At 50.4% G+C, this 13644-nt stretch overlaps 3 protein-coding genes across 3 annotated transcripts; 1 reads left to right on the top strand and 2 right to left on the bottom strand.

Annotated features, from left to right (window-relative positions):
• Positions 1–1619: 1619 nt before the first annotated feature.
• CKM354_000785000 (uncharacterized protein) lies at positions 1620–2216 on the top strand (the record flags this gene model as incomplete). Its single annotated transcript, XM_044803211.1, has 1 exon — positions 1620–2216. One exon carries the CDS (start codon positions 1620–1622, stop codon positions 2214–2216), a length of 597 nt encoding a protein of 198 aa, XP_044659146.1.
• A 6607-nt stretch (positions 2217–8823) lies between these two features.
• Positions 8824–10489, bottom strand: CKM354_000784900 (uncharacterized protein; the record flags this gene model as incomplete). The annotated part of the gene is made up of 2 exons (XM_044803210.1): positions 8824–9890; positions 9940–10489. 2 exons carry the CDS (start codon positions 10487–10489, stop codon positions 8824–8826), a joined length of 1617 nt encoding a protein of 538 aa, XP_044659145.1.
• Positions 10490–11514: 1025 nt separating this feature from the next.
• On the bottom strand, positions 11515–12375 carry CKM354_000784800 (uncharacterized protein; the record flags this gene model as incomplete). The annotated part of the gene is made up of 1 exon (XM_044803209.1): positions 11515–12375. The coding sequence occupies one exon, from the start codon at positions 12373–12375 to the stop codon at positions 11515–11517; it is 861 nt and encodes a 286-aa protein (XP_044659144.1).
• Between the last annotated feature and the right edge of the window lie 1269 nt (positions 12376–13644).

Raw genomic sequence — 13644 nt, 5'->3', positions numbered from 1 at the left:
ACGCGAACAGAGGCCCCCTCCCCGACGCAACGAGCCCACTCCTCGCTGTGTTGTTGTAGTGTCTGTGTCTCGCTGATGCTTGCCATCCTAACGACGAGGTCTCCACTCTTGAGCTGATTAGCGGACATGATTTTGATCTCTGCTATTTGTTCGTTCGCGCTCTGTTCAAGGGCGCGGTCAATGTGGGATTTGAGATGCTGCGGGTTCATTGCGCGCAAGCGTTCAATGGTTACAGGGTTTCTGATGTTTACGATGATTTCACGCTGGCTCTGGGTAGATGCGGTCTGTGTGTGGTGAGGGTTGTGCGTACTGCTGGCTAGTGTACCGCTCGCTACTGCTGCTGCATAGCTCATTGGCGCGCTCTTATGATTCTGTAGGTTGTTGTTTTTGACGTCCCTCATGATTGCGACTCCTACCTTGCCCACTTCCCCTGCCTCTTTTGCTGCTCCCTTCGTCTCCTCGCCGACCACGGCGATCCTCTCTATTTGTGTATTTGTACCTCGTAGCTCTTCCCTCGGTGCTTCTAGTCTCTGCGACGCCTCCTCTGTCATTGCCTTCGCGTCTCCACGCATCTCATGCAGCGCGCCTTGGATAGGGGTCATGTCGGGGATGTTCTGTGCTTTTGCAACGAACGTCGTCGCGCATTGGATCATCATCGTTGCGACCTCCGTTGGCACGACCCGGCTTCCATTGCGGTCGATACAGCTGCGGATTTCCAGCAGGTACTTCATGAGTTTGAGGGCATGCTCTCTGTATTCTGTGGGCCACATCACCACCTCTGGCCATAGCTCCGCCATCGCAGCAGGCGCGGTGGGCAACGCGTCTGACCGCGTAGCGTTGCAGTGCCTTCTTGGATGGATATTTTGCACGGTGTTACGACTGAATTCCGAAAAGTGAGATTCTTGCTATGTTCGTGTTTTGCCTTCTCTCCTCGAGCGTACAAGTGTGCAGGCGCTCCCGTGCTTCCCGCGCACGTGAGCCGGAGCCGGCGTCACTATATTCCGCCGGCTTCCAGGCAGTTGTCACGGTTTAGCGAGAAGCGACCACAGCCATTCGCTTACGCTCTGCGGAGCGGGCAAGGCTTGGCAAGAAGGGCTGCTCCGTCACGTGACGGAAAGCTGCTCAGACGGAGTAGAGGGAGCATGTTAGGTTTATCTGCGGGAGGCTGATGACCTAAGATCTCACTAAGCAGAAGCTTGGGCTCGATCGGGGTTTGAGCTTGTCGGGTAGTCTAGAGGAAGGCAACGAAGTAGGAAGGTTCACTTGATTCCAATCAGTGAGGTAGAACAGTGAGTTGTACGCGATGGCTATCTAGAGAGGCGATACTCATCGCTCGATATATACAAAAGGATTCTGCTCATGCTTCTGAGCATACTGATCGCGCTGATCAAGGTCCTGATCATTCTGCTCAGTGTGATCAGTGTGATCAGGATGGTGTTGGTCTGAGCGCCTCTGATCATTGGACCCTTGGCGTATGCCTCAGGCCCCAGCGTCCGCTCGGGCTGAGCCTCTTGTCACATGGACCGTAACACCATCCCCCTTTTAGCCTAGCTTCGTCCCGAAGCTTACTCATAAGCTCGTCACATTCCCGCTTTCTGGATTTATGGCCTTCTTCCGCGATGCCTCGTGTCCCCTCTGAATCCTCCACCTCGCGTCGTCACCGTCTTGCGGATTTTCTGGATCTTCAGGGTACCATCATGGTTCGTGCTTGTTCGACTTGCGCAAAACACAAGCGCGTGTGCAAGGTCCATACTCGCTCGGGAAAGTGTAATGAATGTGTGCGTCGCGGTCAGCGATGTGATATCAAGGTCACCAAGTCGGAGTTTGACCGTCTCCGTACTGAGAAAGAGAAGCTCCTGAAGGGGATAGAGGATGCGAGGCGTGCACAGGAGGACGCCCGCCGTGCTCTTGAAGCCGCCCACGAGGCTTCCCGGGTTGCTTTTGCTCGGGAAATGAGGCTTCGGCAACAGATGGACTTGGTAGATCGTCGCGCGGACGATGCTATCGCGGTGGAGATTGCAAACATCGAGGAGTTGGAGGCTGAGGAGCGGGCGGAGGCTGAGACTCTGACCTTTCCCGAGTCGGCCTCTGGTTTCTCGTTGCATTTGTCTCCAGGTACCTGGGGTGCTATCGAGGGTCTCTCGAGCGATTACTGGGATCTTGGTTCCCTTGCCGACCCCGGTGGGACCGTACTGGAGGCTGGCGGCAGTTCGTAAGGTTGGTTCGTCTTACGCCTTCCAGAGAAAGTCGCTGATGAGCTTTTGGCAGTTCGTGAGGTTCCTTCGAGGTTCCCAGGTGCTTTCGGACTCGTCGTATCCTTTCCACTTGACTAGGAACTTCTGGCCCCTTTGGTCTAGGATTTTTTCGACTTCGAACTCGTCTTCCTCTTCTGGCTGGAAGTGGAATGTTTTTTGGCATGGAGTTTCGGCGTCAGCGGGTTCCAATAACGATACGTGGAACACCGGGTGGATCTTTGCATCCTTTGGTAGCTTGAGTCGGTAGTTGACTGGTCCTCTGGCTTCGTCAATTAAAAATGGTCCGACCTTGACGTGATCCAATTTCTTGGTCTTCTTTCTTGTCTTCAGATTTTTGGTAAGAAGGTAGACCTTATCCCCCTTTTTAAGCTGAGGTGCCATTTTTCTCTTGTCTTTTCGGGATTTGGCGATTGCCTTTTGTGAGTCTTGGATGCGGTTTTCTAATTTTTTGTGAATGGTCTTCATATCTTGTGCCGCAACCATCGCTCTTTCAGCTTGGGGGTGACTATGCGGGTTTCCGAAAAGATTTGGATTTCGTCCATAATTCGCAAAGAATGGCGTAGCCTGCGTAGTTTCTGACTTGTGGTTGTTGAGTGCTATTTGTGCCATGGGGAGCAGTGTAACCCAGTTATCTTGTGCGTGATTGATGTAGTGTCGCAAATATTGTTCCAGGGTCTGGTTTGTCCTTTCCGTTTGCCCATCTGTTTCTGGATGGTAGGCTGTAGATAGTTTGTGTTTGATTCCGATCGTTCCGACTAGTGTTTTCCAGTAGTTTGACGTGAATAGTTTGTCTCTGTCGGTAATAAAGACTTGCGGGAATCCGTGGTATCGTACCAGTCTGTCCATCACGAGGTATCCGAGTTGTTCTGCTGTGTATTTTTCGCTTGCAGGTATGAAGTGTGCATATTTGGTGAGCCTGTCGACCATGACCATGATCATGTCGAATGTGTTTTCAGTGACCTTGTCTTTCGAGGGCGGAAGTTTGGTAATAAAGTCCATTGTAACTTCGTCCCAAGGTTGTTGTGGCGGAGTCCTGAACTGTATATGTCCGTATTTCGCGTGTCGTTCGGCCTTGTTTCTTTGGCAATGTTCGCAGCGCTTGATGTATCTGAGCACTTTTTGTCGCATTTGTGGAAAGCTGAAACTTCTCTGGATGAGCTCTACCGTCTTGGTTGCTCCTGGGTGTCCTCTCGAGGGATCGTCGTGATGTTGTCGTATGCATTCTTCTTCTCGGTCCTTCGGTACCTGGTATTTTCCCTGTAGTATTGGAAACTGTTCCTCTGTGTCGTTGAGGATTCGCACTATGTTGTTGAATTCTTGTGTGTTGGCACTAAGGCTTCCGTCCGGGTTGGCCTTGAGAACTCGTTGTTGTACGGGTTCTTTTCCTTCCATGTAGTCGACCCTTCGACTCAAGGCATCTGCTCTACCATTCTCTTTCCCTGGAGTATAGCGGATTTCGAACTTGTACTGTCCGAGCAGTTCCGACCAGCGGGCCTGTCTTCGGGTCAGTACTTTAGTCGTAGTGAAGTAGGTCAGATTCTTGTGATCAGAAAGAATCGTTAGTCCTGGTGCTCCTTCCGCGTAGTAGTTCCAGTGTTGCAGTGCTGCAACGATGGCTAGCAGTTCCTTGTCATGGACATCGTAGTTTTGTTCCGCGGGTGACATTTTCCGTGAATAGTAAGCCACTGGGTGTCGTTTCCCATCATGCATCTGTGTGAGGCATGCTCCTATGGCTAGATCCGATGCGTCAGTCTCGATGAAGACTGGCTTCTTGGTGTCGAACATCATTAGTACTGGTGCTTTGCAACACATCTGTACTAGCCTGTTAAATGCTTCCTGATGTTGTTGTTCCCATTTCCATTTGAGGTCCTTCTTTGTAAGGTCTGACAGTGGTGTGGCGATCTTAGAATAGTCTCTGATGAACTTCCGATTGTAGTTGGCTAGTCCAAGGAATGACTGTACATCCTTGACTGTTTTCGGAGTCGGCCATGTTTTGATAGATTCGATCTTTTCCGGGTCGATTGCGATTCCTCTTGTATTGATGATAAAGCCAAGGAATTTGACTTCCTTCTTGTGGAATTCGCATTTCTCGGGTGCGGTCCGGAATCCTACTCGGGAGAGTCTCTCGAATACGCCTTGTACTTGTCGTTTGTGTTTCTCGAGAGATCCTTTAGTGTAGACGAGGATGTCGTCCATGTATGCGATGACGCATATGTCGAGCAGGTCCCTGAGAATATCGTTTACCATCTCCTGACAGGAGGCTGGAGCGTTGGTTAATCCCATGGGCATAACCGTGAACTCGTACAGTCCATAGCGTGTTCGAAACGCTGTTTTCCATTCCTCGCCTTCCGCCATGCGGATAGCATAGAATGCGTCTCGTAGGTCGATCTTCGTATACCAGTCTGATCCGGTGAGTCTGTCCTGTGATTCCTCAATGTTGGGTAGTGGATATCGGTTCTTGATTGTGATGTCGTTGAGTTTCCTGTAGTCAACGACGATTCGTGTCTTCCCGTTGGGCTTTGGAACGCCGAAGATAGGTGCGCCTGCACTGGACCTGGATTTTCGTATCCAGCCCTTGGCTAGCATCTTGCGTAGCCACTTATCCTCTTCTTGGAGCGCGTGTTCGGATTTCTTGAATAGTGGCACGAATGGGGGCTCCGTTCCGGGTTTCAGGTTGATCCGGTGATCCCATGTCTGGTGTTTAGGTAAAGCGGTGATGTCTTCTACCTCTTCAAAGAGTTTCGCCCATTTTTGATACTCTTTGGGGATAGCGGGTTCCGAAACCGTATCCTTCGATGGTGCGTTACTTCCATCAGTTCTCGTGACTTGCTTGTCCTTCTTGCCATCGAGAGTGACTGTCCGAGTTGGGCTCGACTGTTTCGTAGCTCCGGGCGGCTGGAGTGTCATTTCGTTGATCTGTCTCCTAGCCTCATCTATCAGTGAACTCTGTCGCTGCATAGGGTCAATGCCGATAACGCAATCGCATTGTTCAAACCTGAGTACTCCTCGTCTCCAATCGATAATTGGATTGTGCTTTCTCAACCAAGGTATGCCTAGTACGACGTCATGACTGGCCATGTCAGTGATGTCTAGGACAATTTCCTCGTGGTGCTGTTGGATAGCGAGTGGTAACGGAATGGTTTCTCGTTCCACGCTTGGTAACGATGATCCGTCGACTGCGATCAATTCGTACCCTTCGTCCTTCGATTGGGTAGCTATCCCATATCGCTTCACAAATGATTTGGAGGCAAAGTTCCCGCTCGCTCCAGAATCAATCATGGCTTGGACCTTGTGTCCGTTGACGGTAATGTTGGTGCGAAAGACTGATGTTGATGCTTGAGCGCTTTCCGTGTTGCAGAACTCTCTTTGGACGCTCATTCCTTGAGAGTCGATCCTTTTCCCGACTGGGTCTCGATGGTAGGTGTTCTATACCATTCTCGGATCTGATGTGACGTGTATCTGATTGTTTCGTGTATTGTCTTCTCCTCCGGTGTTTCGATGCAAGCGTACATCGATTGACATTGTTGTATCTTGGCATATTGTTCGGAGATTCGGCGTATGTTTTCTCGTGCTGAGTTCGGCACGATTTCTTCGCTCGGTGTGACATATCCGAATGGTGTGATCGTGCTCCCGATAGGAACGAGTTCCTGTACCAGTGACCTGAAGTCGTACTGTACAGAGACTCTCGGCTGGTTCCGGAGTTTGATACGAAGTTCCTTGAGTGCGCGATCGAACTTGGTGGGGTGTAGGTATCGTTTCCCACCAATTCTCGGGAATATGTCTTCTTGTCGCATAGCCAGGAATAGCATAACCTTGCGCATCATTCCTGCCTGGGTACACGTGAATGTCGTGATTTCGTCATCCGGGTCTGATTCTTCATCGGATGATTCCTCCGACACGTCTTCTTCGTCTGCGGACGAGTCTTGCCCTTCCTCCTCGGAGTCAATTTCAGGAGGGATATTCTCTTGGTTTTCATGGCAAGATTCGTCGTTATTTTCTTCCTCGGCGAGTCTGAGGTGTGGTGCTAACTCTTGCAGCTCCTCTGGAACAGGCAAGGGCCTACTTCCGTCATCATATCGCCGGATTGGAGGATCTTCTTCTCGGATTGGTTCGATCGGGAAGAAGTTGTTCTCCCTCTTGGAAGAGATGTGGGTTTGGCATGCGTCATCGTAACAGAATCGCCAGTGAAGGCTTCCGTGTCCGTGACGTTCTTCCCAGCGGATCTGTGTTGGGATGCTTCGTCGTTGCATCATTCCAAACGTCCGTTTTGTCGTAGGTTCTTCGACCATTGCGTCCCTTAGAACTTCGAGTTCGTTGGTTATCCTGCTATACTGTCGAATCAGTTCCCTGAATCGCTTGTATTCCTGGTCCGTCCACAGCCCGGTCTTCGAGGTGAGGGGATGCATTTCGTTCTCGATCTCGCTTATTTGTCGGTTGAGCCGATCGAGTAGTATAAGTTGGTCGTCTTCTTCGGTAGTCGCCTTGTTCTCTCTCTTCCGAGATATCATACCGAAGGTCCTTACGTCTCTCTGGGTGTTATCGGAAAATTGACTTGCTCGGATCTGTCGATTTATCTCTTGGACAACCTTGTTCCTTTCTCCCACGATTCGATTGTGGAAGTCGCGAAGCTTGTGGGTTGACTCGGTGCGTTCTTGTCCCCGTGCTCTGAGCGAGTCTTCTTTTTCGCGAACCAGGTTGATTAGTCGATCCCATTCTTCAAGTCGTTCATCGAGGTTTATGTAGTCTTGCTCGATGTTCTTTTCTCGCGCAATCCATTCTGGCGGGATTGGCGTTCCTTCCGATTTTCGTTGTATCATGCCTAGAAGTCAGACCTCCTGAGGGGAGTTATTGTCGTTATAACCACCTCGTCCTTCTTCTCTTCGTTGCATCGTGTTGATGGATTGTCGCTGCACCATGTTCTTAGAACGGCAATCCCTCGCAAAGTGGCCTGGTTTGCCACAGTTGTAACAAGTCTTATCGCTACCTTGTTTCTTCTTGGGTTTGCCCTTTGGCTTGCCTCTTCCTTTGATCTTTCGACCTTTCTGGGTAACGTCGAGTTCCATTGGTTGGGGTCCGTAGTATGGTTTGTTGGACTGATTATTTGGCTTGGAATGGTATCCGCGGTTCCTTCCATAGTCTGGGGTGAACCCGGCGGTTCCTCCAACCTTGGAGTCGTACTTGCGTTCCAGCGCTCTCTCGTAGAGCCGGTCGTCGATTTCAATAGCCGCTTCGGTCAAATCCTTCAGGGTGTCAAGTGTTCCTCCGTGGTTCATTAACTGGTCCTTGACCGAGTCTTTGAGTCCACGTCTGAACATCGTCATTAACGCCTGTTGGTCCCATCCAGTCACCTGAGAGTGTTCCTCGAACTTGGCTGCATATTCGGATGCTGAGGTACGTTGCTTGAGGTGCTGGATAACCCTGATCGCTTGGGTTACCTCATTGGAAGATCCGAAGATCTCCTTGAGTTTGATCTTGAAAGTCGTGTAGTCTCTGAACATGCCGGTAGGGTCCTGTCGTCCCTCGCTGTCCAGATAGACCTTGAGGTGGGGTTTGATCCAGTTCTGTGCACTACCTCTGAGGTACGTGCTGGCAAAGACAGTCTTGAGATTTCCTTCGACGGGGTTGAACATGAGGAACATGTCCATCTGGTTGACCCAATCGTCGAACTTGTTCCGACCTCCATAGAAGTGGTCAGGCTTCGCTGGTTTGAAGCTTCTCGGTCTTGGGCCACTATCTTCGTCGTCGGAGTCATCTGGTGGAGTCGGTCTTGGAGGTTGGACTGGCTTGCTGCGGCTGGATCCTGCTTCGCTGGGGGCGGGATTCCCCCTGGAGCTTCCTGTGGTAGACATCCTTAAGGGCGTACAAAGCTGTTAGGTTATGAGCGGGATGCTGATGACCTAAGATCTCACTAAGCAGAAGCTTGAGCTCGATCGGGATTTGAGCTTGTCGGGTAGTCTAGAGGAAGGTAACGAAGTAGGAAGATTCACTTGATTCCAATCAGTGAGATAGAACAGTGAGTTGCACGCGATCACTATCTAGAGAGGCGATATTCATCGCTCGCTATATACAAAGGAGAATCCCATATGTTCCTCCGGGTCTGTTGTGTACGTGAGAGACCCGGTCCGCTGCTCTGTCGAGAGAGCGAGAGATCCGTTCCTTCATATGCAGGAGGATCTCTCAGGGTATGAGAGATCCTTCCTTGTCCCGTGACCGGGCGCAGCCGTGTGTCCACGAAAGATGACTGGGCAGGGGGAGTCGTGACGGTCAGAACCGTAACACGTGATCAGTGATCGCTGATCGCTCTGCTGCTCAGTGATCACTCACGTGACCCTCAGACTGATCGCAGCCACTCTGCTTGATCAGTTCTTGGCTGTGTCGTCCAATCAAACCGTAACAGGAGGCTACTTCGTTAATAATATTATATATAAGTATTATCTACCTAAGAAGGTAGGTATAGTACATAAGTAAGCAATATAGGTCTAGTAGGTACCTGCTAGATCGAGCAAGACTACTCCTATAGTAACACTCATTTTACTAACATTATAGAAATTATATACTATTGTAACAACTAGCGATATCCTGGCCATTGTTGTGTCCAGTAACATATCTGGTCTACTTCTTGATCACGCACACGCTGAACTTCATCGTCCAATTCCGCGTTACGAGTATACATCTCACTATGATGCCAACCTGTTTTGATCAAGTGCACGACAACATCCGATTCAGGGTCGCTCTGCAGCGGCCCACCAGGGCGTAGTCTCGCCGAAACCGACATCTCTCGCCATACGTCCATCTCGCCGGCACTGTAGATGATGCGCCGTGCATCCGTCGGAAACCAACCACCTGTATATCTGTTGAAGGCCTCGGCGGTGCGATGGCCTGATGCTGTGTCTTCGAGCTCTGCGCTCGATTCTGGCGAATGGACCATCGCGCACCTCGTCTGGAAGTAGTCGTAGGTAAGGAAGCGACTCACCAGCGGAGTTGATAAAGCCCCCAAAGGTGCCCCAGTCACATATCCACCCATCATATCGTTGCATAGAAGCCACTCATACATCTGCCCGTTCAGGGGCTCGCTTAGTCGCGCGTAGGACTCGTCCAAACATGTTCCGTTGATACACAAGTTCGGGGCAATATATTTTCGAAAGCCTGCAGAGTAGGTTTGAAGAGCTCGAATGGTTTGCTCGGACGATGTAGCCCAGTCTGCCTGGACTTCTATTGACTTGTCGAGTTCCAGGAACATGTCATCCAATTCCAGGTCGGGGTCTGAGCCTTCAACCCAACCGCAGTAGGCCTCGATTGCCGTGTCATTCTGACCGATGTCAATGATACTCCAGTCACCCCAGATTTCGCTTAGACTGTATAGAAAGTCTGGCGTCTTCATCTCAGCAAGTCCAAAGAGTGTCTTGATTGCCTGCAGATTCTTCTCGTCCCCGGCTTCGATGATATCGTCTATAAATCGGGTGACGCTGCTCAACAATCTTACACAGCCCTCTGGTCCATGCTCCATTAGAGGCAAAAGGTAAGCCCAGTAAGAAGGAATTGCCTGAAGAATAGGCGAGGCCGAAATATATGCCCAGAACGTGCCTGGGAACATGTTCGCGATCCAGCCGGTCTGTGCTGCTGAATAGCTTCCACCTAAAAACAATCAATCTGGGCTCAAAATTAACATTGAGAATCTACATACCAATCAAAATCCATGGTACGTCCTTTGCGGTGCTTGGACCGTCAGTCCACGGAGCGATGAAATTCTGAGCGAACCGCACCACGTCCCTTAGTGCATTGTCCACAGTCAGATACTGCAAATTTGCCTTGGTAAAGTTACTGTATGGAAGGCTTGAGCCGTAATAGCGATGCTCGAGGATGATGGTCGCAGCACCAAGGTTTTCGGCAATGACGCCTACTGTTGAAACGTCGGGCCGGTTGAAGATCCAATACCCGTCGATAGGAGACTCTCCAGGTAGGAAAACAACGATAGGGGCGCCGGGTCTCCAGAAACTACTGTTCCACAGGTAGGTCTGAGAGAAGAGCCCTAATCCAGGGTCGGTATGATGGATGAGCTGAGCGAAATCTCCTCGGCCATGAAAAGGTATAGATTTGTGAGATGGTGCTGGCCCCAATGGCAGATCGCAAGCATTAGGAAGTCTGTGATTTTCTGCAAAAGGCACATCGTACGGGATGGGAGTACTCCGTGCTCCTAGGATGTGTAGAAGCGAGACGGTGAAGTACGTGAGCATCGTGGCGAGGATCGTGCTTTTGACTCTCATATAATATTCAGACCACGCACGTTAGTAACGGTGAGATTTTCCATCAGAAGGATTCTATATATATATTGGATGCGACAACGATCATTGTCCACCCTTGGAGGAGTGCTAGGAAGCCTTGGCTTTGAAACATTGACCAACCGTTCCGACTAACTCAATCCCAGGGATCAGCTCCTCTAGCTCAGAGCTTATTAGCGGATGACCAAATTTTGTACTTGCCACAATAGGGGCGTGTAGATTGCTGCGAAATACCACGATAAACTACGGTCATTGTTTCGTAATATAGTATAACAGCAATATTAGTTATATACTCGGGGAGTTCAAAATCGGAGATTGCGTAGAGAGAGGTAAACCTCTTTGTGTATATGACTAGGATGGTGCGTGCATTCATAGGTTGTGATCCATCTATTCACAGCAAGCTTTCGCTAGAGCTTGGATCTCGCACTATTGCCCAGATGCGATTACAGCCGCAGCTCAGAGCTGCAATTCTTTATTGAACTCGGGCTCTTAGACTCCAGTCAGGGCCAGGGTTGGGTTGATACCGACAGGGCGGCTACGCTAAAACTTCAAATATCACAAAGTTTTATTGCTTCCTTCCACTGGTGCGCCAAGGAAGCGTAACGCTGGTCCTCATGTTGCCCTCTTCTAATTTCAGGTAAAGGATCAAACAGAGGTGCATAGCAGGGTAGCGCTCTTATTGCTCCGTCCAAGGTTGGTGATCACTAATTCATGCATAGCAGCGTAAGGTTTGGTTGTGTGTATCGGTCGGTTCTCAGGCCAGGAGGATCGGGGGCACTCTAACGCTCAGCAGAGTAGAAAGACATATAGTAGATTGAACGAGGGGACTGCTCGTCGTATTTGTACATACAAAAAGGAAACACTTGTCGCGAGAAGCGCTTCTACGTGCCTGCGGAAATAAATAGAAGCATGCAACAGCAACGTTCAGACTCACAGTCCCGTTCCATCTGCCATTTCCACTCCTCTGACTCCCCTATTCATCATCGCAGATCCACCGTAATGCCGGGGCTCACATTCGGAGTAGCGCCCACGTTCGCGTTTGCAGCAGCCAGACTAGTGCTATTATTGTTGCCTCCGCCGCATGCGTTGCCATTCGAGTCAAAGCCACCTGCACAATCACCCGTATTATCACCTTTACTATTGTTGTTGCTATTATTATTGCCGCAAGAGTTCCCAAGTGAATCCAAGCCGTTGACACAGTAGTCCCCACCGCCGCCGTTGCCGTTGTCATTGTTGTTCGTGCATGCATTGCCGGATTGATCAATGCCATTAACACAATTTTTGCTGTTGTCGTCGTCGTTCTTATCGCCGCTGAACTGGCCATTGAGGCTTGGATTGCCCACTGCCGCAAAAGGTTGATTAAAGGGCGATTTGGGTCCATACTTCCAAGTGAAAAAGGAAGACGTCTCTTCGAGGGAATGTGCGCCTCCGTCAATCTTCGTCGTCTTCTGGGACCCGCCACCATTGCACTCCACGGTCCAGCTGACGCTGTTGGGATCGGCACACGGATTGTACGATGACTTTGGCGTTACATATGGAGGATTCGGACCCAGGTCTTCTCGGATTGGTGGATTTATAGGTTGAGGATAATAATACGTACTATAAGCATCGTTGGGATAGTAGGGGTCGTAGTAGTAAGAGGTTGGGTATGAGTATGGCCATCCGGTCGAATTGAGGTACAAAGGATAATAACCTGTCCATGCTTGCTGTCGCTTTGCAAGTCGCTTGCCTAACGTCGTACTCTGCCCCCGTGCCGCAGTTTCGACGTCCGGATGAATGGGAGACTCATATCGTGGCAGGGCGGTAACTAGCAGTAGACTGGAAATCCAGAGCCAGAGCATACTAAACAGCCTGGTAGCGACAGTTATAAATCGAAGATGACCGCCGTCCCTCCGCGCTTATAATCTGGTACAGATTCGTAGGCTGACGTCCTAAGTAGAAAAGCGACATCAAAGTTCCGTGCGCGTAGTGCTGCTCATTTACTTCCTGCCCAAGATGCGCAGGCAACGCGGAGTCCGAGTTTCCAGGTGCAGCGATTCTGTGTATGAAATGCTCGATTGCACCTCTGATCCGTAATAGCCGTGCTCATAATCAGCAAGATCCTGGAGCATGGTGTCGAAAGCATAATGCATGGTCTCTAGTCACCAGTGCAGGTCTTGCATTGAACGCAAATAATTCATGCAGAGGTAGAGTTTGGGCTAGTTAATCCTGAATGGCACCCCTTGTCGAACTTCATGTGCTGGGAACAGCAAGGCAGGAAAGACCTACTACGAGATTCGGCTTCCACCCCGTTCGGTACCACCGTATCAACAAGATCGTCAGTGTTATACTTCCGAAGCATAACGCGTCAGAAAGTTCCAAGCCAGAGCAAATAAACGGACGGCACAACTGTGCATTGTGCGACTGAGAACTCTGAGATAGGGTGTTGGTCTACGGACCGGACAGAGTAAATGGGCAAAGGAGCAGAACAATCGGATAGCTGCTCAGGATCAAGCGCACCTCCATAAGCTCCAACGACTCCAAGGGCAGGCCCAGGACGGAGGTCAAGCTCCGTAAGCTCCCGCCTCTGGAAGGATTGCGAAGAGGCGCCGTAGAAGCTCGAGCGCTGTCCCAGATCGTGGAACAGCGGAGCGCGGAGATTGAAGAGCTGCGGCAAGGGCAGTCGCAGAGTATGGCAGACGTCGAGGAACCGCAGCGACTCCGTAGGCCATGTCACTCGTGAACAGGGAAGGGGTCATTCAACTCTTGAGGCCGATATTCGGTCCGCGAACATAAGCTATCAATAGCCGCAACATGAAATTAAGCATAAAGGCTGGACCACGCAAATGCTGAGCTCAAGTCACTAATGCCTGTATCATTTGCAGACGGACAAAAGTCAAGGTTCGCAAACTCATTATCCCTAGTGAGAATTGTCGGTTGAGTAATACGGCCACACCATTCTAGTGCTCAGGTGAGCGTCCGATGTGTAATCGCCGTAACGAAGGGGCATTGGCGTGCGATGACGACGTTAAAGCGGGCATTACGAAGCGCTAGCAACTAGTATAATCTGGTGGACGGGCAGATTAAGCTGGAGCGCGCAATGAAGATCCTCTCATATTTCCAACAAGGCA

The sequence above is a fragment of the Cercospora kikuchii genome (genome assembly GCF_019650295.1).
Source record: "Cercospora kikuchii DNA, contig_00005, whole genome shotgun sequence".
In the NCBI taxonomy this organism is placed as follows: Eukaryota; Fungi; Ascomycota; class Dothideomycetes; order Mycosphaerellales; family Mycosphaerellaceae; genus Cercospora; species Cercospora kikuchii.
The sequence above is the reverse complement of the archived record's forward strand: the minus strand, read 5'-3'. Positions and strand labels throughout refer to the sequence as shown.